At 36.6% G+C, this 25,486-nt stretch overlaps 1 protein-coding gene and 2 long non-coding RNA genes across 3 annotated transcripts; all 3 read left to right on the top strand.

Annotated features, from left to right (window-relative positions):
- Positions 1 to 5,727: 5,727 nt before the first annotated feature.
- On the top strand, positions 5,728 to 6,709 carry LOC147511074 (uncharacterized). The gene is made up of 3 exons (XR_015216925.1): positions 5,728 to 5,756; positions 5,859 to 6,278; positions 6,368 to 6,709. It is a non-coding gene; the product is annotated as an uncharacterized LOC147511074 (long non-coding RNA).
- An 8,483-nt stretch (positions 6,710 to 15,192) lies between these two features.
- Positions 15,193 to 15,585, top strand: LOC147511073 (uncharacterized). Its single transcript, XM_086598345.1, has one exon. It carries the CDS (start codon positions 15,193 to 15,195, stop codon positions 15,583 to 15,585), a length of 393 nt encoding a protein of 130 aa, XP_086454471.1.
- Positions 15,586 to 23,635: 8,050 nt separating this feature from the next.
- LOC147511072 (uncharacterized) lies at positions 23,636 to 24,130 on the top strand. The gene is made up of 2 exons (XR_015216924.1): positions 23,636 to 23,757; positions 23,878 to 24,130. It is a non-coding gene; the product is annotated as an uncharacterized LOC147511072 (long non-coding RNA).
- The last annotated feature ends 1,356 nt before the right edge of the window (positions 24,131 to 25,486 follow it).

Genomic DNA, 25,486 nt, shown 5'->3' with positions numbered 1-25,486 from the left:
GAAACCCTAACTAAAAACCCCAAATTCAATTTCAATTGAGTGCAAACCTTCGAAAGTGCCCGATTCGAGTTTCTCCAACAAATCTCCAACAATTCGAAGTTTGATCCACCATTGATCAAACTCAAGTTTGCAAAGCCTTCGACTGGGTTTGATCCACCATTGATCAAAATCTCCAACACAATCTCTCCACCATTGATCAAAATCTCCAACAATTTGAGTTTGATCCACCATTGATCCACCATTGATCACAGTTTGTATGTGTTTGTCACTGAAAACTAGATTTGAGTTTCTCAATTCAAGTTTCTCAATTCGAGCTTTATCAAAATTGCAAGTTGGAAAAGCGGTGAAAGCTTGAAATTTCGAAGTTCTTCAATTGAAATTCAGGTTGGTTCTTCTTAATTTGCGAGTTTCTCTTATTATGTAATCATATATATGTGATATGATCATGGTTTGTTGCTTTGAAATGTTATATATGGATTATTAATATGACTCTGTCCAAGAAGAGGTAATACAGATGCAAGTGTACTTGTGTTTGAACTGAGTGTTTGATTTGGTTCAGTTATCATTTTGATTTATTTGTGTTTGAACTGAGTGTTAAACTAGTGTTGTTATTTTTAGATAAAGTTTGTGATGAATCTTGTTATATTGGATGAAACTCATTCTAACTGAGTACTTATTGGTCCTGCAGTGATGGTTTGGTTTACCTCATCTTAGAAGTCTACTTATTGCTGGTTACTTTTATGTTTTTTTTATTCAATGCAACTTGAGAGACTTGATTACTTTTGTTTCATTGAAATCCTGGGATTTGTTTGGTTTCAGTTTATTGGAAATCTTAAGTAATATCTAGTTGGTGTGTAGTGTGCATTATCAGTTGATAATCTCCTTGCCATGTTTTCTTTGGTTATATGTACTTTTTTGGAAGACTTAAAAATGGTGATCTTCAAAAACGTAGATTCATCCACCATAGATTCCTATTGAGGAAACTGTCTTACCCATATGCATTGATTTCATGCGCCAGAATCCTTGGCTTGTCATCTGGATAATGTAATTATGATTAGAGTCTCCATTTTGCCACTGCCACAGTGCCACCGAACGTTTTGAATTCGAGTATGTGGGCGTCTTCTTACTTTCGTAGCTACAATTAAGAGTAACAGTTCATTGTTGCATTAGTTAGACTACCTAAGTACCAACATCGTTCTTGGCTGTGTGCATTTAGAGTTTTAGACCAACAAATTCTTGAATTCATGCACTTGCTGTGTTGGGATATTCTATCCCCAATGGAATGCTTATCAGTGTAATTAGGCTAACTAAGTTATTTTTGGTAACTGTGTAACTGTAGCGCGCCTTATTCCTTGAGTAAGAACAAATACTTGGTGTGACATAAGTCACATGATACCTTAGTTTGGGTATGTTCTTGGCTAAATTTGGCTTAGAAACTTTGGTCGCTAGTGTACTTTCAAAAATCCTTGCTCTGTTTCGTGCTATTGACTTTTGTCTTTGGACGGTCAGCCTCTGTTGTAAGAGCAGGGTAAAATGAGCAATGGCAAGCAACCAGGTTTTTAAAATGGGTCCTGTATTGGGCACCACCAAAATTGGATTGGGCAGCCTCCAGCTCAATCCCAAATTGTGAAGCCCAACAAAAAGCCCAGTACACCCCCCACTTCCATCGTGAAACCGGAAAAACCTTCTCTAGCCGGTCATCTCTCTCGCGCACTCGGCCTTCGAACCGTAACCAAAAATGAATTAAAATCGCCCAATCCAAAAACCATTCCAATTCTCGCCCAATTCAATTAGAATCGATACAATTGTAATTGAGAATCGCACAATCAAATTGAAAATCGCCCAATCAAATTGAGCCATCGAGTTTTTCTTTGCTGGATCAAGTTGTAGTCCATTGTAATTGATGAGCATTGTCTATGAGTGTTGTTAGAAACATAGCTTGACTTATAGGTTTACCATTATTTACCATGTCTCCTTAGCAGATCCCCTATTTAGCTTGAAGTTCTTTATTAATTGTTTATAGTTGTAGTGCAAGTATGAAGCACATCAAAGCGTGTAGTCATGACTTATGAAGCACAGGCCATAAACTAGGATGGCTGAAAGTGTTTTTCTAACTCCAAATGGCAGCAAAGTTAGGAACTTCCCTTGTGAGAGTATTGAATGAGAGATCAAGTGTAGCATTTGAAAGTATTGAATGAGAGATCAAGAAACTTTCTTGGTGCAATACCAGGGCGGGAGTCGTCATGGGTTCCCAAACGACTTTAGGATAGGTCTTGGACATAGCTCGGTTGGCCCCGACTACTTGGATATGTTGGGGGTAGCGAGGTTTCCTAAGACAAAGTTCTAGCGTTTCACGCTATGCATATTGGCTTGGTCTTTGTGCCATCAATATATTGCTTGTCCGAACTCCTTATATAGGTGGAAAACTATTTCCACTATAAACTTAAAGGGAACACTGAAATTCTTTTCCAGACCGAGTATAGGAACTAGTCTTGGTCACATCCATTGATAACCGTAGCTCAAATGACTGAAAAATTCATTGCTTTGAGTTCAACGGACTCTAGACTGCCTAAAGTATTCAAATTGCACCGGTGACTCTTGAAGGCTTTTTTTTTACGGCATAATCCTTCTTGGAGATGATTCTCATCAATCTTTTCTTTGTGATATTTGTAGTCGGTGGGGAGCTTTAACTCACGTTAAACTATGTTAGCCGAGTCTATACTTAGTAAGAACAAGGCTCATAATATTTTGTGTAAACTTACGAAGTTCTTGTCGACAAAAAGGAAATAAGTAGCAAAGAGAAGATATACTATGTCCAACTGTACTTTAGAAAATTCATTTTCTCGTAGACTTGTCAGTTGGATAGTAAAGTGAAAAGAGGTCATTTGCTAGTGTAGCAAATATCATTATAAAGTAAAAGATGTAAATTTTATTTTTCTCTTGTTTGGCACCGACTAGTTTAGTTATATAAAAGCATCATGTAACTAAGTTGGCATCGAAGAAGGTCGGTGAAGGTGATAGTTCAAGTGAAATTTGAAAACCGAAGACATTATTTTGAGCAAAAAAATGTTTTGTTGTTAGTTATCTCCTATGATCTATTTGCTTGTTATAATCATGTCATTTCATTTTCGCGATATCGGTAAAGTGTTTTGGATGTGTTAGGAGTGTCAATTTGAACTATCCATTTGCGCGATGGTATAGAACTTCATTTGAACTATGCCGACCGCGCGGCTTTGTTATTCCTGTATGTGTTGTGTAAAGTGAGATATTAGTGTCGAGGAATCATATTGGTGCGAGTGTTGGCGTAAACCACAAAATGTAGGATTCCGAAATTGACATTATGGATTAAGTAAATCATAAGATATTTGAATTGTATAAAGACATACGGAAATTGGTATTTTTTTTACCTTTTTCGCATCGTCTCGACAAAGTATATCGGTTTGACATGAAAACTTATAGTATAACTAGAGCTGATTAGTAATTTGTACTGAGTATTCGAAAAGTGATTTTTTTGATAACCCTTTAGAGTAATGTTTATGTTCTTGAGTCTTAACTAATGAGTAATGACCTTGATCACATGCAGCTTTTACGAGTACTTGCATAAGGTCTGGATACAGGGGAACAAAACTGAAGTGGTAAAGCATTATAGGTGAGAAGCTCTTTCTTTGGTTATCAAACTTACTGAATGTATGTTATCAAACTTGTAGTGGTTGTCCTTTCTTAATACTGTTAATATTGTTAACAAGTTACAAGACATATAACCATGGCGTTTTGAAAGAACAAAAACTTTTCTTTTGGAAGTCTATCTTTTCCTTCTACTTGCGTCCACCTATTATGCGGCTAGAAATTGTATTGTGGGTTAAATATTTTATAGGGTGTTATGTACATATGGTTGTTGGAAGGATGTCATTATTGATTTCCAGGTTATGACAGGTTTAAGTATACGAAATGTTGACTAAACAAAGCAAACTCTGCCCAAAAATTCGATAGAATTTGGATAGTGTAACATACTCATTCTATTTCTTCATATATACTTGGAGTTATCATAGCAAGCTTATAAGTATATTAGTTTTACGACTGGGATGATCTCTTTTTTCTAGTGGTTTTCTTTGTACATTGTTTATTTAAATATGGTTTACTAATACTTGTTTTATTTTTCTTTGTAGCGATGGGTCCTCGATCAAAAAATGTGAAGAATGTAGCGAAAACTACATTCAAGGGTGTTAAGAAATTGTTTGGTGGCGGTTCCTCTGCGCGGTGACGCAGCTTGGAAGAAAAAGACATATAGGCGACGGCTTAATCCAAGATCGGTACAGAGGGGACCATTTGGAAAAAAAGAGGTTCCCGAGGTTGATTCGTTTAGTGAAGATAGTGTAGATAGTGTAGATAGTGATACTAATGTAGGTTTAGATGTAAATATGGACAAAGGGAAGAGTATAGTAGAAGAGGAGAGGAGGAGGAGAGTCCGGAGGAGGATGAGCGGGGATGATGATGTTAAAGAATATGTGGTAGAAGACGTACCACCAGTGGAAGAAGCACCTCCCGTATTGGATTTCGTAAGAAAATCCAATGATGATTTGGAGTTTCAAAGAGGTGTGTATGGGGAGGCCCGTATGAGTCGAGTTGTTGTATGACTATGCGGTGCATGTCGCTCCGCGATGTTGGGGAGAGAAGGGTAATATTTTGTTTTTCTTGTGTACTTTGATTTTCTTTTTACAAAATCTTTTGTTTCGTTCATATATATCTAATCGTGCTTTCGGTTGTTTCGGAGAGGATCGCGGAGCATTGAAGTGTGTTTCACACTTAGCGGTTATCCCAATGGAATTTCAAAATGAATGTGAAAGGTCTCCGAGATTTGCCGCGGTTGAGAAGGATCGGGGTTGTTTGATCTCGTGGAAGGTTATCACGAGCATATGGATCCACCATTGATCTCTGCGTTTGTGGAGAGATGGCATTCGAGACCAACACCTTCCATATGCCGGTGGGGAGATGATATTTGTGACTTTGGGACGATGTTGTCCAAATCTGTGGAGTCACTGATTAGAGGAAGAGCGGTGCAAGGGACGTGAGTGAACTTACAACAATCGATAAATCTCTTACATCTTGGTCTGGGGCTCCCTATTGATTTGATTAAGGCGGAGATGGAAGCTAGCAGGTTCACTTCAAAAGTAAGGCTAGAATTCATCCGGAAGCATTTTGCGAACAAGGTTCATGATAGCCCTATATATGTATTTCTTTGGGAATGTGGTAGAGAAGGCCTCGAAGTTTCCGGGATGTTCAACGGATGTTAGAGCTTTTATTCTGCTTTTTCTTTGGATGTGCCGCTTTTTACGACAAGTCTAGAATTTGGAGTGCCTATATGTTATCCGAGGCCGTTGTTGAAATTCAGATGAGATAGAAGAGTATGCATGGGGTGCGCAATTTTGGCGTTTTTATATAGAGGTCTCGTGGCTGCCACGTAATGCGAAGGTGAAAGGGTTACGGGCTATATATGACTTCTATAGCTAAAACTTAAGTATTTTAGAGTTTATTTTTTAATGTTAATTTTATTACTCTATCAATATGTTAACTATTTGTGTATATCTAGGCATGGATCTATGAGTATTTTCGGTATTCATGGACAGTCCCAAACTTCAACTATATCTCGTCTCGCCCGGCGTGCTCATAGACACATCCGATTCCGCTCCACACTATTACGATACAATGTATGCATTGCCGCTTTATCGGCGATAATTGATGATTTGAATGAGTTCAATGTAAGTATTAAATTCAATGACAATTTGGTATTTAAGTTTGTTTATATTTTTTTTAGTAATTGATCATTAGAGTTGTTAATGACACATTTGATTTTGTTTCAGGTTGTTTGGCATCCCTACAAAAATATCAGAGATACAAACCCGATCGATGACATTGCATTTTTTTAGGGATTGCTATGTTTTTTCAATATTGTCGAGCTTTACGCTGTCGCAAGGGTGGTGCGTCAGTTGGGTCACGTGCAGCTTGTACCTAAAGATCCTCCAATACCCAATTGGAGAACAAGAACTGTGGCAGGACGCGGGTATGAGGTGAGCTGGACCAATATTGGGCCACTTTACTGGGAGTCGTGGCAAAATCACGTGATCCAACTCTGCAACCAAGGACCTATTTCGTCTTATCCATGGGAGTGTCATCAAAACTACATGACTTGGTATGCGAGGAATTCTCATGTAGTTTTGGTGAACCCTGAGCTTCTTCCTATTCATCCCTCCCTGGAGACACTGCTTAACTGTTCACCGATTGTAAGTATTGTGATTTTTAATTGAGTTTCTCTAACTGTGATTTTTTGCATTCGATTGGTAACTTATCTTGATTTTCCTTTTTTCGACAGAACGACGTCATCGATGAAACCAGTCGTTTGCTAGAGAGAGGTCTGCAATTGGCTGGGAATGATATGCCAGAGGAAGCAAGGTCCTCCTTCGAACAGGCGTACAACTTGACTAGGTGCAAGTACATTGGTGGGGGCTATAGTTGATTTATTTTAGTTTAGGGTTTGTAACTTTGTAATTTAGTTTGATGGATGTAATTTGTTTCAGTTTAGGGTTTGTAATTTTGTTAACTTCGAATGAATTGATGGATATGATGTTTGCATGAATGTTGGATGTTTGAATGGATGAATGATGTTTAATGTTTGAATGGAATTTAATGAATATGAATGGATGAATTTGATGAATGAGAGTGTTTGATATCTGATGTTTGAATGGAAAACTGGAATTTGATGAATATGAATGGATGAATTTGATGAATGAGAGTGTTTGATATTTGATGTTTGAATGGAAAAATGGAATTTGATGAATATGAAAGTGTTGTAAAAACAAAATGAATTGAAAAAAAAAAAAATTCCAAACGACCCAGCCGCATCGTTTGGCATAAAGGCCAAACGACCTCAGCAGATCGTTTTTCCTTTATACCAAACGACCTCGGCAGATCGTTCTCTTTTAATCTCAAACGACCCACCCACATCGTTTGTCCTTTATACCAAACGACATGGCCACATCGTTTGGTCTAAAGGCCAAACGACTTGTTCATGTCGTTTTTCTTTAATCCCAAACGATGTGGCTGGGTCGTTTGGGATTAAAGCCAAACGACTTGACCGTGTAGTTTCGGTCATTATTGACAACATACAAACATTATTTCAAATCACTCGATTGCCGTCCGAATCAACTAGTCGATCACTCGATTGCCATCCGAATCAACTTAGTCGATCATTCGATTTCAAAATCACTCGATCGACGTCCGAATCAACTTAGTCGATCGCTCTATTTCCAAATAACTCGATTGTCGTCCGAATCAACTTAATCGATCACTCGATTTCCAAATCAAATCAAATAAAAGCCCTAACATTATTTCCAAATAACATAAAAATCAAATCAAATTACACTTGTTCCAAATTACGTCAAAATATCAAATTACATCAATATATCACTTAGTCGATCGTTTCGATTTCAAAATCACTTTCGATTCAGTCCGAATCAACTTAGTCGATTACTCGATTTCCAAATCAAATCAAATAAAAGCCCTAACATTGATAACATAAAAATCAAATCAAATTACACTTGTTCCAAATTACATCAAGATACAAATTATATCAAAATATCATATCGACAACATACAAACAACTTAGTCGATAACATGTACTGTTGGGTCTTCAACAACCTCCTTTTCCCATATTAAATTGGGAATGTTCAATGCCATAAATTGCAATTGCCTTGCTGTCAAGGCCAAATTCCAACTTTCAAAGAATATCATATCGAAGCTCTAAGCCGTTCAGCGACATGGAGGAACCGAACAATCTTCAACAAGTTCAACATTGACAAAATGATTTCCACCAACATGTGCGCTACCCAACACTTGGGTCACTTGATAAGAGCCCAAAACTGTAGTTTGAACCCCTTAACAATTGTACTTTTAGATCAATTATGTGAATAATAAGTAAGAGTTAATCGATTCGTGTTTTATGCATTTCAGGCTTCAAAGTCCATTATGTGCAGAAATGTGCCACTTTAGCGAGATAAAGGAGCAAAGGTCGGTTGCTAAGGAGTTCTGTAATTAAAGGCCAAGATTCAAGAAGACAAAGCCTCTGTAAAGCCCGGTCAAAAGATGAAAAGTCAAAGTCCACGCGGGCAGAAACAGTGTACAAAGTCAACAGAACTTCCGAATACCATATCTTTGGACTCAGACCTCGGAATTGGGCCTACCTTACGTCAAAACGACCGTCTTGGAAAGAGCTTTCCAATGGTTCAAGACTTGGCCCAATCAGAGGAGCAGAAGTGGACGAAAATTCTGTCGAAGTCAACTGCAGCTGAAGAGGCCTTTTTGGACTGAAAGTATTGGGTTTTGGGCCTGATTCTCTGGCCCAAAACATGGATCCAAGCCCATGCACGATTTTTGGATCTGAACATATAAAAACCAAAGCTTAGCTCTTTGTTAATGGTAGATAGTTAGGTTAGAAAATAAATTAGGTTAGGATAAGAAAACTAGCCATTAAACCTTAGTTCTAGATCTAGTTTTTTTTACATTCATTCAATTAGTAGTTTAGAATCATATTTAGTTTTTAGAATAAAGTATTAGTTCTTCATTTCAATTTAGATTATTGCTTAAATTCTTATTTAGATTTAGTTGTCTTAAATTCATAATTAGTTATTCACAATCTTAGTTCTAAATTAGTTTTAATTTCAGTTTAATTTAATTATGTCTTCTTGTTATTATTGTTCTTGTGTTGGGAATGGTAGTATAGAAATTTCACATCAAATCATTACTCTCACATTGTTTTTTGGGTTTGACTAGTTGAATTTGTTTAAGTCTTGAGAGTTAAGAGTGGAACGAATCCTGACTCTCTTATATTACTTCGTTATTGAGAGTAGGAATATTGATATAAACACGTATTTACGTAAATTGATTATTTGTGTTTACGCATAGATAGTTAGAATACGTAAAATTACTTTTATCAAATGGGCGGTATGAGAAGGAAGCACTAACGAGCTCCTAAATGCATAAGGACAACATTAAATCTTGAAGCAAATAAGTATCCAGCAAAAGGCATGCTCATTGAATAAAAAACCTTCTTCATGTAGGATTTCCTTCATCGAATAAAAAACCTCACTTTGATTGTACAAAGTACAATAAAGGGGGAGGTTGTCAGTAAGCTCTTCGTACAACTCCCTTCTCATCTGTGGCCATTCTTCTTGACTTCTTCCTAATGCAATGCAGAAAAGCTCTATAACCGCAGATTGCCATCGCCAACGTGGTCATGGACTCTAACAATGTATTTATGCATTTCTTCGGGAATATCCAACCCGTAATCCTTAGGACCCTCGTCTTTCCAAAGTCTAAGCCATCTCTCACATTTAATTGGTGTGACCGTTTTGGAGAAGGCTTATTTCGTGGTGTGGTTGTTTTTGGTGTTTTGGGAGAAGGTTTATTTCTTGGTGTGGTTGTTTTTGGTGTTTTGGAGAAGGCTTTTTGTTGGTGTGGTGTGAATGTTTTGGGTTGGTAGTTTTGGAGAAGACTTCTTTCTTGGTGTAGTGTGGGTGTTTTAGCGGGCGTAGTGTTTGGTTGTGGACGAGACCCACTCTTCATGGTCACGTTGAGAATGTTCAAAATGAGATGGATCTCGCTTTTGAAGAGTTATCATCTCCGGTTTGAAGCTTTTCTGCTGCAGCCTACCTTCGCCGACCTTTGGTTTTGCTTCCTCACAAGGCGGTACTAGCCATGTACTTTCTCGGTACGGCAATCTCCATAAGCTTCTTAATCATAACCTCCGCTTCTTCTTCAAAACCATTGCAAACCTATTCATGAACAAGTCCATCGAAGGTGCAACATCGGGACCAACACCCACCGACACATTGGGAGAAGCGGCATAATGTTTTCCAAAAGGGGTCGAGATAGTGATCAAAGGGATGGACCCGCTCTTGCTCTTCAAACTCAATTAATTCATAAGCACATGGCAGTCCATGGCTCGACGCATAAATAACACCAACACCTTATCTCCATCTTTAACACGCTTTTACAGCGGTATCTATTTCTTCAAATAACAAGTCTAACCACTTTGCGTGAGACAAGGCCTCCGAAGTTCACGAAACAAAGGAATCCGGTGGTGGTGCTGAAGTTACAATCATACTTCTCTCGAAGGTAGCTCTAATCTCGGACATCCGGATCTCTAGAATCGAGTGGATTAAGCTAAACATACTCAAAAATTATGACAGTTTGCATTTCCTAGTACACGCTTCACCTGAGCATGAGACCCTTCAACTCTATTGGTCGTTGTACTCCCCAAAGTGAATGTGTTGGTCAGTCCAATAACATATGAATCGATCCCCGTGAGGAAACCAAGTCTCTCGCAAATAACAAACAAAATCGAGTACTCAACCCCGTAATATTTTTCCAAAGCATCCCATCTACTTTGGAAAATAACCTCTGTCTTCGATTTGACTACAGTGTTCCACGAGAACTGGGCCTTCTCTACAAGTTCTGTAGTTGGAAAAATATCGTAACATTTTGAAAGGACGCACGTAGCGATATGCCATCTACATAGATGCTTATGTGCGTTAGGGAAAACTCTGTCAGCGGCACTCAGCAGGGCTAAGTCCCTGTCAGACACGATCACAGATGGGCTTATGTCACCAACAAGCCACTAAAATGATGCAAGGCCCACTCATAGTCGACTGTTGTTTCAGACTGAAGCAGCACCTGACACACGGTGAAAGATTTCCACGTTGAAGTCACCCCAACAAACTGTACGAAAGGCCACCGATACCTGTTAGTTTTGTAGGTAGCGTCTAACATGAAAACTGTTGGAAAAGTCCGAGCCAACTTAACACCTTCTGGATGGGCCCATAACAATCCCGTTATCTCCTCGGTATTCTCATCCTGTCTCAACTCCTCAAAATAATGTTCTTTTGCTAACAACTCACGCAATCTCTGCAATTGTGTGAGACCGTTCATATCCAATTTCCTCACCTTCTGCCTTGCAGTGTAGACTTGGGATATACTAGAGATGTTATCATGATACCTATTCTTGATGGAATCCAATATTTGTTTAGGTTTTATTCCACACTTACTCATCTCTGACAATACCTCGAACTCTGAACGGTTAGTCGAGTAGCAAATGCATGTCCTTCAAGGGTCTTCGCCAATGGATGGTTGTGAACACCATTAAGAACGACAATTTTCCAACTATCGATAGTGCCGTGTTGGAAAACACCTTTTAACTTAAATGGACATCCCGATTTCTTGGTTCCCGACCTTCTCTTATTAGCCCTCTCTTCACCTTCCTTCTTGTGTGACCGATACACATCCGAGCACTCGCAAGCCAAATTCAATCTTGCTACTCGATTTCCTTTGGCACATTCCGACTTTTCAATGACCACAACAACATTAACTTGTCTTCCTTTAGCGGTTGCCCAACTGATTGCCTCGCTACGTGTATGAAAGACCTAAACACATAAAAAAGAACAACTATTATTAATACACTAATAAAATTATATTTAGAAAATTTTTTAAAAAAAATGAAATCAATGCCTACTCATCATACCTCTTTCGTAGTAAAAATTTCTGTTGTATCACTTAAAATTGGTTGACAATCCACATCATTCGAGTTTGCAGAGGATCGGTTCCCGGATAGCGGCAAAGAATTCTACATATAGAAGAATAAAACAAGAGTCTCAAACAATTTGCATTTAGTTTCGAAGTCACAAAAAAAAAACTTTTAATTAAATTTAGTCCAAACAACCCAGCCATGTAGTTTCATAGAGGGTCCAAACGACCCGGCCATGTAGTTCTATAGTGTCCCCAAACGACCTGGAGAAGTCGTTCTATAGTTTTACCAAACGACCCAGCCATGTAGTCCCTATAGTGTAATCAAAGCGACCCGGACATGTGGATTCGTAGTATTCTCAAACTACACCGCCATGCCGTTTTGTAGTGTTCTCAAACCATTTCCACCATGTCGTTTGATAGTGTTCCCAAACCACCCGACCATGTCGTTTGGGCTCGGGTTTTGCATTTATTCATTTTGCATCCATTCATTCATTCATTCAATCAATCAAGTGTTTTGTATTCATTTTAATCAAGTGTTACTTCATTATTTAGGTTTGCACTTTGTCGCCGACGATTTCGACATTTCATTTCATTTTCGACTTGTCGTGATCTTCAAATTCTTCACCTTGACCTTCAACATTTTGTTCCACTTCTTCACTTTCAACATATCTTCTATTTTCTCCTTCTCTAATTTGTTGTTCTTCTCCAATTTGTTGTTCTTCTCTAATTTGTTGTTGTACCTCAAACATTACCTCAAATACTTCTTCTTCATCTTCATGTTCCATTTAGAGAAACTTGAGTATGTAGAGAAACTTGAGTATTCTATGTAAACCCTAAACTCTAAACTGAGTGAATGAGTATTCTATATATATTTGAAATTTTGATATATTTCGAATAATTGAGTGAAATATATTTGTAAACCCCCCAAACTAGTTTATTATTTACAATTGAATAAAAAAAATGGAAAATAACAAGTTTAGATATAAAACAAATTATTATTTTAGATTTGGATAATTGAGTGAAATATGTTTGAAATTAAATTTTTTTATGTCTTAGATTTAAATTTGTAAACCCTAAACCCTAAACCCAAACCCCAAACCCCCAAACTAGTTTATGATTCAAAATTTGAAAAAGAAAATAATAAATAATAAGTTTATAAATAAAACAAATTATTATTTTGAATAATTAAGTAAAATATGTTAGCACGAAATTTGTAAACAACTCTAGTTTGTAAACCCTAAATCTCAACCTAGTTTATGATTCACAATTTTAAAAATAAAATAAAAAATAACAAGTTTAGATATAAAACAAATTATTATTTCAAATAATTAAGTGAAATATGTTTGTACGATATTTTTAAACCCTGAACTCTGAACTCCAAACCCCAAACTAGTTTATGATTCACAATTGAAAAAATAATAATAATAACAAGTTTAGATATAAAACAAATTATTATTTTAGATTTTATAACATGTTTGATTACATGTAGCATGTTTGATTACATGTTTTAACTAGGTTATAAAGATACTATGTCACGCAATTTCTAAACCCTGAACTCTGAACTCCAAACCCCAAACTAGTTTATGATTAACAATTGAAAAAATAATAATAATAACAAGTTTAGATATAAAACAAATTATTATTTTAGATTTTAGCATGTTTGATTACATGTAGCATGTTTGATTACATGTTTTAACTTGGTTATAAAGATACTATGTCATAACAGATAAAGAGTGCAGAGTGCATGTAGTTTTATTGATGTAATTGTGTTGTTTCTAACCCAATTTTTTAAATCGGATTTCAATTTTTCTAATTCAATTGAAATCGTTTGAGTGCGTTTGGAATTATTTGAGTGCGTGTCCACGTCGTTTGAGTGTACACTCAAACACGTGACCAAGTCGTTTGAGTGTATACTCAAACTACATGGACAAGTCGTTTGAGTGTTACTCACACTAACACACAAACCACTGGCCGCCGTGGATTCATGACCATATCGTTTGAGTGTACACTCAAACCACGCTGCCATGTCGTTTTGAGTGTATACTCAAACTACATGGACCCGTCGTTGAGTGTTACTCACACTAACACTCAAACTACATTGGCCATATCATTTGAATGTATACTCAAACGACTTGGTCATTTAGTTTGAGTGTACACTCAAACGACGCGGTCATGTAGTTTGAGTATACACTCAAACGACATGGCCGCGTTGTTTAAGTGTTAGTATGAGTAACACTCAAACGACGTGTCCATGTAGTTTGAGTATACACTCAAACGACTTGGTCATGTAGTTTGAGTGTACACTCAAATGACGTGGTCATGTAGTTTGAGTGCACACTCAAACGATAAGGCCGCGTAGTTTGAGTGTACACTCAAACGACATGGCCGCGTAGTTTGAGTGTTACTGTGAGTAACACTCAAACGACGTGTCCATGTAGTTTGAGTATACACTCAAACGACTTGGTCATGTAGTTTGAGTGTACACTCAAACGACGTGGTCATGTAGTTTGAGTGCACACTCAAACGACAAGGCTGCGTAGTTTAAGTGTACACTCAAACGACATGGACGCGTAGTTTAAGTGTAAACTCAAACGACATGGACGCGTAGTTTGAGTGTTAGTGTGAGTAACACTCAAACGACTTGTCCATATCGTTTGAGTATACACTCAAACGACTTGGCCATGTGGTCATGTCGTTTGAGTGTAAACAGAAACGACTTGGCCAAGTCGTTTAAGTGTAAACAGAAACGACCCGGAGGGTTCGTTTTGGCGATACCGGTTAAATTGGTTGTTGGGCTTGGGCTTTGATGACAAACTTGTAATATGGCAAATTTGTAAAATTTCTTTTTTTTTTAGGGGTTGCCCAATCCAATTTGATGAGTGCCCAATGGAATCACCAAAATATATAATCACTCCTAACTAGATTGACTTTTTCTTTTGGTATTTGGTGTATAGGTCATCTAGCTGGGATATATATGACTCGCATATCCGTACCGTAAACAAGTTATGAAAAGGCAGGCATAGTCCAACTTTCAGTATTTATAATAACACTAGTATTTGCCAGTACCGACACAAATACGCACACCTTCGGTGCAAAGGCAAGAAGTGATGACGGCTGTGTTTGGTGTGTTTGGAGAAGAAAACAAAAGGAGTTTATTTGGTGAAGAAAATAAAAGAGGGGATTCTATGGGCCTATTTGAGATCACTAAAATAGGGTACCACCATATAACGCCACATTCCTCCACGTCATAAATCTAGAAAACAGAATTAGACTGTTAGAGCCGTAGGATGAAGGCCCTCCGCCCCACACCACCCTTCTTTGTTCTGTTGATAAAATTCGTTGACTCATCACTGATTCACTGAAAAGTCTTACTTTAGTAATAATCAAACCCTTGACTCCTTGAGCCCAAGTTGAGTAATTGTCAAACTTTTGAAAACACAATACGAGCAATTAAGTTTGAAAACACAATCGAAGCTAGCCAGCCAACTGAAGATAGCTAGCCACTCTGAACCGTTCATGAGCCTTCCAAGTCAATTTATTATAATTAATATTTGGTGTCAATCTACTATATATAGTAGCACACATGCATCGTCAGAAATGCACCTTGCTAGCTAGGAGATGAACTGGTATTCCAAGCTTCACAAGGAGAGAAGTTGTGATTGTGCTTGTCTTGCCATGGACATTGGAAACTGGTGGAATTCAGGCAGGAGAAGCTTCAGAGTAAATCAAAGGTACATGGAAAGCGAGTTCGACGAGCTTGCAGCGTCCAATTTTTCGATTGCCGAATCCAGTAAGCCAAGGTGGAGACTGTTTTGGAGGAAATTTAAGAAAGAAAAGAAAAGGCTATTTTTCTCCCCAGTTCCGGTTCAAGTCCCTTATGATCCTTACACTTACTCGCAAAACTTCGATCAAGGAATTGCATGGACTGAGCCCGATAACCTTCCAAGGTCTTTCTCTGCACGGTATGCTGATCCTTCGAGGCTGTTTCAAAGAAATATATCAGTGAGTTGATGGGGATGAATGGATGATTTTAGAAGTGAGAGAGAAGAACTAGTCATGTTCATATTTTCTTTTTCTTAAAAGTATGACAAAGTCATATATTTAGCTGTAATGTTTTGATGGGTAATATTAGAAAAAAGTTTAGTATTTGGTAATTGCCATTAATAGTATCTAATTTCTATACAATTTTGTTTTCGTTTCATTCCAGAATAACTTAGCTGGTTTATTGGTTCTGTTCATGAGCTTAGGTATTCTAGCTCTAAACAAAAGAGTTTGGCTGGATTTAGAAAATTGAAACTGAAGTCTAAGTGCACATAGCTGAATCTGATCAAGAGAATGGAAATGAAAAACAAATGTCAAGTTCACGCCATAACTATTGTTTCATGTGATTTGGGGTGAATCTGATTACTGAAACTTAGCTTTCGTGAAATGGTGCGGTTTCTTCATTTCAGTCCCATATAGTTGCCTGCTTCTTCATCTAAGGGCTGAGGCAAGGTATAGGTGGGAAGTGAAAGTTTTGGATCATTTGATTTGGGGTGCGGCCTGTAGCTTGTTGCATTGCTACGTTTTTGTGTCTGTTTTATGAGGACCTTCCTCACTGTTTTTCCCTCTCACAGGTGGGGTGTGGTGATCCTAATATCATGTTTTTGACCTTACTCAATGGCTCCCACATCCCCACAGGTAAACATTCCTGGGCATGTGGCTAGGCCTTCTGTTACGATAGAAAGGAATCAATGTCTATAATGTTATCTCAAGACATTAATAAAATTTCAATTTTACTCATAAAAAAAAAAAAAAAAAAAAACTATTGTTTCATGTGATCCCTATAAGTCTATAACTTCTTTTTTTTCCGATAAACATGTGATCCACATAACTAGTTTGTCAGTAACATTGTATGGATAATGAGTTTCACCAGTGGCAATATTAATTCCTCCATATAGTTATCGGTGGTGTTGGTGGTGCACCGCAACTCTGGATTGAGGGTACAATAGATGTGAAGTTAGGAGATTTGACCAAACATAAGGTCTAAAACCAATTGAACTCCCAAAAGAACAAAGACAGTTGATAAAGAATTCCTCTTTACTTTCTTCATAATCATATTCATTAGCATGTGATGAAAATGTTCAAGGGGGTCACATTTCATGGCCCCCCTCTCATCCAACCTTTCTCAATACAGGTATGAGCTGAGGCAACAAATAGAAGCAAAAGGAATCTTTGCTGCACCTAATATTTTTGCTTGCGCTATAAAGAAAGATATGTTCTTGTCTAAACGATCATATCAATAAAGAAACTCTTTTCTCTTTTCCAATGTGGCGTGTGTGTATTGAGCCATGGAGAAGGAGATAAGAAGAGTCCTCATCAAGCTATTGAAAAATATGTTTCTTATAAGGAAAAGTTACGAGTGTACACATGAACTTCAACAGTTTTCTAGTTTTACTCCCCTAGAACTTAAGACAATTAGCTTTACTCTCTCCCAATTCTTTCATCTATCCAAGTCAACTGTTATCTTTTTTGTCAATACATGTAAAAAGACTGCATTTCCCTTTGTCGTTTTAATAGTTTTCTAGTTTTATCCCCAGAACTTATGCTAATTAGCTTTATCCCCCCCCCCCCCTTCCCTTTGTCGTTTTAATAGTTTTCTAGTTTTATCCCCAGAACTTATGCTACTTAGCTTTATCCCCCCCCAGGTTCTTTAAATAGAGGTTTACCCCGAGAACTTAGGTCAATTAGTTTACCCCTAGTTCTTTCATTTAGAGTTTTTTGCCAAGATTAACACATCCAAGTCAAACTGAAGTTTGACCGTAGTATTTTGGTCAATACAAATTAAAAACTCTAATGCCCTTTTTTAGGTATAATTACATAAATACCCTGTGACTTTGGCAAATACAAAATTCAAATTCAAATCATCTAGGACACATGTCACGATCTTGTGAACTATATCCGACGGCTATACACCATCACTACCATCTAGGGGTGCAAACGGATAGGTTAGGATTCGGATATAGCTGTATCCGAATCTAAATCTGAATCCGAAAATTTATACTAATATCCGAACCCGTATCCGAATCCGACGAAGATTAAAAATTTTATCCGTATCCGATTTCGGATATCGGATAATATCCGATCCGAAAATTAAAATTAATTAAAATTTTATTTGCTTTGAATAATTCATTTTACCACTATAAAAACTAGTATAAATATATATATTTATTATTTATTATTATTATTTTGTTATTACAATTTTATATTATTAGTTTATGATTTTATATAATATTTTATATAATAAAAAATAAAAAAATAAATTATATATTTTATATATTTTGTTATATACCAATCCTTATCAAATGACATCCACACCCTTAGAGTGGTGTATGACTGTCGGATAGAGTTCACAAAATCATGACATGTGTCCTAGATGATTTGAATTTGAATTTTGTATTTGCCAAAGTCACATAGTATTTATGTAATTATACTTATAAAAGGGCATTAGAGTCTTTTCATTTGTATTGACCAAAAACACTACGGTCAAACTCGGTTGACTTAGACATTTGTGGTCTTGGGGGTAAACCTCTAAATGAAAGAACTAGAGAGGTAAAGCTAATTGACCTAAGTTCTGGGGGGTAAACCTCTAGATGAAAGAACTGGGAGAATAAAGCTAATTAGCCTAAGTTCTGGAAGGGTAAAGCCAGAAAACTATTAAAAGGACAAAGAACAATGAAGTTTTTTTACATGCATTGACTAAAAAGATAACAGTTGACTTGGATGCGGTGTGATCTCGAGGGATAAACTTCTAGATGAAAAAACTCGAGGATAAAGCTAATTGGCCTAAGTTCTGAAGGGTAAAGCTAGAAAACTGGACTTTTAAAGGAAAAATATACAAATCATATATGATACAGTTGAAAATATATAGTTAAGGGAAAAACATATTTGTGTGATGAGCCTATTACTCTTCGGAATTCGGATGGTCATTGTATCATTCGAAAACTAAAGTAGTTGACACTTGAGATGCATTGAGCAGTGTCCAGTCCGTTAAATTTTTTACCTTTAATCATATTAGAGCCATGGGGCTTCGGCCTCTGATAAATTTACCAAGTGCGAGATCCAAAGCCAGTCAATTATATTGTAATTCCCCAAATGACATTCTCACTTAGACATTTTGATGTGATCCTAATAAGCTCTTTGCACTCTTTTATTAAAAGGTGAAAAGAAAACACAGTCCCCAGAGCCGAAAGAGCCAAAAGCAGAGGTCTTTCTCAAACAACCATACGTACTTTTTGTCTTAGTGCAGTGTCTACTTGGAATATTTTAGAAAAACAGATTAACGCAGGGATCATATAATTCTGTTGAATTTAGTGGGAAGCTCTTACGTCCATAACAGCAGCCTTATCTTTTATCATAACGCTTTTTTCTAACTTATCTTTTTTTTTTTTCATGACACGGTGTTGTAGAAAGGCGAAAACGAATGCTATAAATCCTTATAATCTAGCAAACCCACCTTGAAGTAGGTTGTGATGGCGATTTTGTCACTAGAAACACTCTATAACAAAAAAGCAGTGACATGGTAGAAGCTCTTCAAAAAAACATTTTTGTATATAGTTTTTTGCACGCTTCAAAATATTTTCTTGGCATTTTTCGTTTACATACAATGTCGCAGGTAGCAATGAGTGAAGCGCCGCCCCAGCTGGCACTTATGTACGAGAATACAAAGCTATTAGCTCCAGGCCGGTTATTTTTTATATATCTCAACACGAGAGTACAAACATCGAAGTTATCTTTCTTAGGTCACAAACTCAACTTGCAACAAACTATAACAAAAAAATTGATCATTAGCATAAAGAAAGGACAACCCAATCAATTCTATATTATGCTTTACTCTACCAACATTTTAGAATAATGTTTTTGATGTTGGGATGTTCCTAAATGGGACTTAATATTTTGGTAACCATTTGCCAAAATGAACTCAACGAAATTTAAGGTACACGTTAAAACAAAGTTAGAATTTAAAAGAAAGAAGTGTGAAATAAAATTGGTTGCTAGAGTTTAGGATTTAGTGTCTGTTTTTAGAGAGTTTTAGAAGAAGAAATACTTGAGTCTTCTCTTTATTTGTTTATGCCCAAACTCTTTAGTAGTTGTCTACACTATTGAAAGTTGGAAAGTTGAGAGAACATTTTTGTGAGGAGAGACAAAAAGAGATTTGTGAGTTTCTTCTTGGGAAATTTTAGGGATTATTTGGAATCAAGGTGAGAGTTTATTGTACTCTTTTGAATATTCTTTATATTGAGAATTTCTCTATTTGGTTATGGATTAGGCGCAAGCTAAACTAAGTAAATCTTTGTGTCTCTACTACTTTGTTGCATAGTTGATACTTTGTTTGTTTCGGTTCTTAGTGATTCACCACTCCTCTCAAGTTGTTGTTATCGGCATTTGTAGTTGTTATTGCTTTCGTTGTACAACAAATTTGTATCGGAGCCAAAGGTTCTACCTTGGCATAGTTGGTGGTTGTTTGTGGTGAAAGTTTGGTTGAAATCAAATATTTTGGTTTCATTGGTTGTTTCCGCATTGGTAATGTTTGAAGAAATTTTCAAGAGTGTGTTTCTTTGGTTGTTGGTGGTTGGGTATTATAGAAATTGAGAATGTGACAAGTATGTCAAATTCTATGGTTGGGACTCCTATTGTAATGGTTGATATCGAGAGTTTAGATTGGAACATCAACTTTGATATGTGGAAAATGGAGGTTGTTGATATGTTGACTGTAAATGGTTTGGATGATGCTCTTGGCGATAAGCCAAGAGATATGAAAGTAGACGTTTAGGAGATGTTGAACATGAAAACTTGTGATGTTGAACATCGAAAAATAATTGGATCGGAATTGGATGTGTTTTCAAAATCCGATCCGATCCGATTTCCGATTAATTTCCAAATTTTTAACATATAGCAGTTTATTTCATATAGTTACTAAATTAAAACTACATATAGTTTACAAACCAAATAAAAACCCTAAAGAAGTAGAACATTGTCTCTCTCACAACTTCAAGAAATCAATATTATCATTCTAGTACATGCCTCAATTTATCCCATATTCCTATTTACTAAATTAATGCATTAACATGATGAAAAAATTTGCTGAATGAACGTGTTAAAAGGTCTAAGTTGTTTACTGAAATAATACATTTCAAAATGATTGCTAAATAAATGTATTAACTGGATAAAAAATGGTTATTCTAAAAGAGAATCAGATTATATATTTTAAATTTCCGATTTATTTCCATATTTTGTGAATTCCAAAATTTCTAAAAATTTTCCGATTTTCCGAACTTTCCGAATTCGGAAAAAAAAATTACCATCCCAAAAATAATCGGATCGGATATAGAAAGGATATTGTCATCCGAAAAAAATTGGAAATTTTTCCGAAAGTCCTTTATCCGATCCGATCCGAAGTCACCCCTAATCCTTAGGGACATTGATGGTTGGATTGGTTAGTTCTCTCTTTGATGTTTGTTGGTTGGTTGGGTGTAGCGCTTTGGTCAGTTTGGTTTGGTGTAATGAATTGGTCGGCTCGAATTTGAGAAATTCTCGCCGAGGTAGAGAATTGTTGGGATGGGCCTAAATGGACCTTGATATTTTGGCAACCATTTGCCGAAATGAACCCACCGAAATTTAAGCTACACTTTAAAACAAAGTTAGGGTTTAGAAGAGAGAAGTGTGAGACAAAATTGGTTGCTAATTAAAGTTTGGGATTTGGTGCCTCTCTTGAAAGAGCTTTGAAAAAAAAAAAAAACTTGAGTCTTTTCTTCATTTGCTTATGCCCAAACTTTTTGGTAGTTGTCTACGCCATTGAAAGTTGTAGAGTTGAGAAAACATTATTATGAGATTATTATGAAGAGAGACAGAGAGATTTGTGAGTTTCTTCTTGGGAAACTTTGGGGATTCTTTGGAATCAAGGTGAGAGTTTATTGTACTCTTTTGAATATTCTCTCTATTGGAAATTTCTCTATTTGATTTGGATTAGGTACAAGCTAAACCACGTAAATCTTTGTCTATATTCTCTTGGTTGTTTGTTTGAATTGGTGAGTAATTTACATTGTTTAGAAGTTATTTAGTTGATTTCATATACCATAATTGTGGATTGTTGTTTCTACCACGTTTGATATTGGTTGTTCACTTCCGTTGGATTGGATTGGTGTGCTCCATAGTTTTTGGGCACAACATTTCATATATGTAAGCTTGAGCTCATCCTATTTCTTATTGATTTGGTAGCTTTCAAAATCCTTTCAAATGTGATAACAATTCTGATGGAATAAAGTGTGCTGCCTCACATGGTATTATTCTTTTTCAGTTGATTGACAATGGTTACCTAAATGAGAATACTTAAGAATGTTATCCAAAGTAGTTAGATTTTCTTTGTGATGCTTTGTTATTAGGGATGGATATTCTGAGAATTCCTGTTACATGGCATTATCCGTGAGCTAACAGAAACTCTTGCGTTGAGGGGGGCAACTTTAGTTTGGTCAGTTTCTGTCTCTCTTTCACTCGCTTTTCTCTCCTCTTTCATCTTCTCTTCACCGTTTCTGTCTCTTTTTTCTCCTGTCTTCTCTCTTCTTCTTCTCTTCACCATCTCTCCGCTCACACCTCACAGCGATGCAGTTTTTCTAGTATAAAAATTTACCTGTTCTCCCTTTTTAATCCAAGTACTTATTTTCATGTTATCCAACCAACCCATAGGAATCGTAATTGTGGCTACTTCCATACTTGTAACAAGTAATTATGTAAGAGTTTAATTTTGACAATAAGCACATTTAAGAGATAAATCAGCAGACGCTTTCTGAAAACTGTCATTAACTCATTACATACAAAATATACAAAGTGAAAAACTGCCGCTTGCTAATTCGGCTGCCTTTAGTGAGCTTCCGCTATATGCCTATACCATGGATATTTCGCAGTTGGCATGGTCCAAGAGTATAGCCGCAGCCAAACAAGTGCCAATCCAATGAGGCAAATGACCCATGGGCATGAAATGCATACCTACAGGAGCCTCCGCACAACAACTATGTACCTCAAAAGTCTTAAAAACAGTTCTCTGGAATTGAATTTGCCAAATCAACACAACTTTCCCATTCAATCACATTCAGATAGAAACTCGATGTGACGCCATTCACAATCCGATGACAAAGTCCTAAAAAGAAATAACTCACACATCATAATAATACATCAAGGTCGTCGGCTGAGCTAGTAATGTAAGTATGAATAACGTATGATGCTAGTCATCCTACCCACTACAGCAAGACAACAAATTCTGGCCAGGTTGATAACAATCAATTCCATGTTCTTACCATCGAACTCTTTGAGTTTGTATCATAAACCTAATCAGAGTGCAACTTCCAATAGCTAAACTACTTCTTACTAGAGGTGAACGACCATCTGTTGACACGTCTATCAGCGACAAATTGATCAAAGCAGCAACTATAATGGCAAAACGCTTGCTCTTGGTCCCTAACACGTTCAGTCAACTACGCCAACCGATACCAATACTCCAGCATTTATGTTGATTTTCTTCACTTTAAAACAGACTTTAGATTAAGTTACATGGACCCATGACGTAGGTCCTGTTGATCTGGTACTCAATCGGACAATCACTGCTGGGTAGCTAGTGTCGAGGAAAAAAAAAAAAATCAACATAAACTTAACATGACATACAAATTAAAGATAACGAAGAAACATATATGTCGTCCCATTGATCCTGGCCACATAATCATGTACAGATAAATGATTGTTCATATCCCTGGTTAAACCAGCAGTACGACTGAATGCTATTATTGTACAACGATTAGTTTGTTAAAATGATGGTTACTGTTAGGCCGACTTAACAGTCCATCAAAGACCATTAATACTGAGTAGTTGAGAATGCTCCCAGTGACCCACGTCAGCCCCTTTTTTTTCTCTGAGACTGACACATCAGATTTTTCTTAAAAAAAGTAAATCTACGCCCTTTTTTCCATATTTCAATTGTTCGTAACCCAAACAAATTAAGATAATAAAACAAAACTCTTCGCCATACAAAAAAAAAAACCCTAATGGAACCATCGATCCAATGCTAGCACTGTTTCTTCTAAAGCAGAACTCTCTCAGCATCAAAGTTGTCCATGAAGTTCTTGATTTCCTTTTGCAGGCAATCACATAAAACAGGTTCGTTTTTTTTTTCCTCCCGTTTTCGTTGTCTTCGTTGTCGTCTTCATCACTTTCATGTTCCACAAGATTTTTTTTTGTGTGCCTGACTGATAAGATATATTTATGCTGCCTAACAAGGCAGCAACAAACGCTGCCCGCAATTTCTCCACTCATCTCCTCAGACAACAATGCATTAATACTGCTTTTACTACGAGGAATCATCATTCTCAATTTCCTTGGAAGATGCAGAAGCGCTTTGTTATGAGTGAAGAAAGTGCAATCTTTATGAAAGAAAGTTCTAAATGAAAGTTGTATATTTATTTCTTTCTTGAGTATGTTGTAGCCTGTATGCTGTAGCTTTCAAGGTGATGGTGGATCTTACTTTTGGAAATTGATGCTTATTCCTGGTACTCCTTATTCGGCAGGCCCTTGGCTGCAAAGAAGATTTTGTCTTATCAAATATCAAGCCCCACCAATGTCAAGAACACAGTAAGTTCTCCATAAATCAAAACATCAAAATCGAAGAAATCAAAAACAATGACCAAGAAATTGGGTTTAGAATTCGTTGTCGGAAGTAGAATAATTAATGAGTTCAGTTTTGGAAGTGAAATTGGGTTTAGAATTCGGTTTCGGAAGTTGAATAATTAACCAATTTGGTTTCAAAAGTGAAATTTTTTATTTCACATTTGAATTCATTTGAATTCACATTTGAATACAACGACACAGCCGATGAGCTTGATTCCACAAACAATGGATGTAAACAATGTAAATATCCATCAACACATTTTCATTCACATTTGAATTCAATGGATGTAAACAATGTATTAGATTTTGGCGATGAATACAATCTCATCACAGAAATATTTTTGGTCTTTGATAACATAGATTTTGACTTCTCCTTCATCATGCTAGAAAGAGATTTATATATCTACTCATTTCAGCACTACTTTTGCTTTACTTGATTATAAAGATTGATTTACTAAGCGATATTTGTGGATACCGTTAGCAGTGTATTATTGATCTGAATGTACCTGAAGGTTCAAGTATACTGAACTTAGCTATCGAAAGAAACTCAATTTCATGTATAGGCCATGAATCGAAGTCCAAGGTAATTTAACACCGAGGAACAATAGAAGACAACGAAGGGATGTGAACTGCAAGAATATTGTTGATGAACCGGAGGGACGGGGTAATGAAACTCACACTATGTATATGTTTATCAAAGCTATGATTATTGATACTTCTATAGTATTGCGATTGCAGTCTGTAGGCGATACGATACTCGATGATGCGTGATACTCACATTTTATTAATTATGAAAGTCTTGAGACATTTTTCTAATTCATATGGACAGTTGCATGGATTGTGAAACCTTTCTTTAATAGAGAGAAACCGGAGACCAAATGTCTAAGTCCCATCACGCATGATCATGACTAGAACACATGAAACGGTGATGATTATTTATGTATTAGTTCTTTGAATATATAATTTGGCCGACAAAAATTCACTTGGAGTCTATTTGTCCGTCGAAATTGGGAGCTAGATTGGAAGTTAATCGGTGTACATAAATCTTTAGTAGAATTTATTAAGATCCGGTTGCATCCCAATTTAGGCACCAAATGTTTTAACATCAAGTAGATAGTGTGAAGTCGTTTTCTTCAAGATTCAGATAATAGCACGTCACCATGCTCTTTGCAACAGCGACACTAAAGTGAGGACTCGATGGAAATGAGGATCAACCCGGAGG

This window comes from Coptis chinensis, chromosome 3, assembly GCF_015680905.1.
Source record: "Coptis chinensis isolate HL-2020 chromosome 3, ASM1568090v1, whole genome shotgun sequence".
Classification (NCBI taxonomy): domain Eukaryota; kingdom Viridiplantae; phylum Streptophyta; class Magnoliopsida; order Ranunculales; family Ranunculaceae; genus Coptis; species Coptis chinensis.
This window is presented reverse-complemented; position numbering and strand designations above follow the sequence as displayed.

Bases quoted from the DNA above. Each gene is read 5' to 3' on its own strand.
- LOC147511073 (XM_086598345.1), top strand. From the start codon at position 15,193: ATGAACTGGTATTCCAAGCTTCACAAGGAGAGAAGTTGTGATTGTGCT.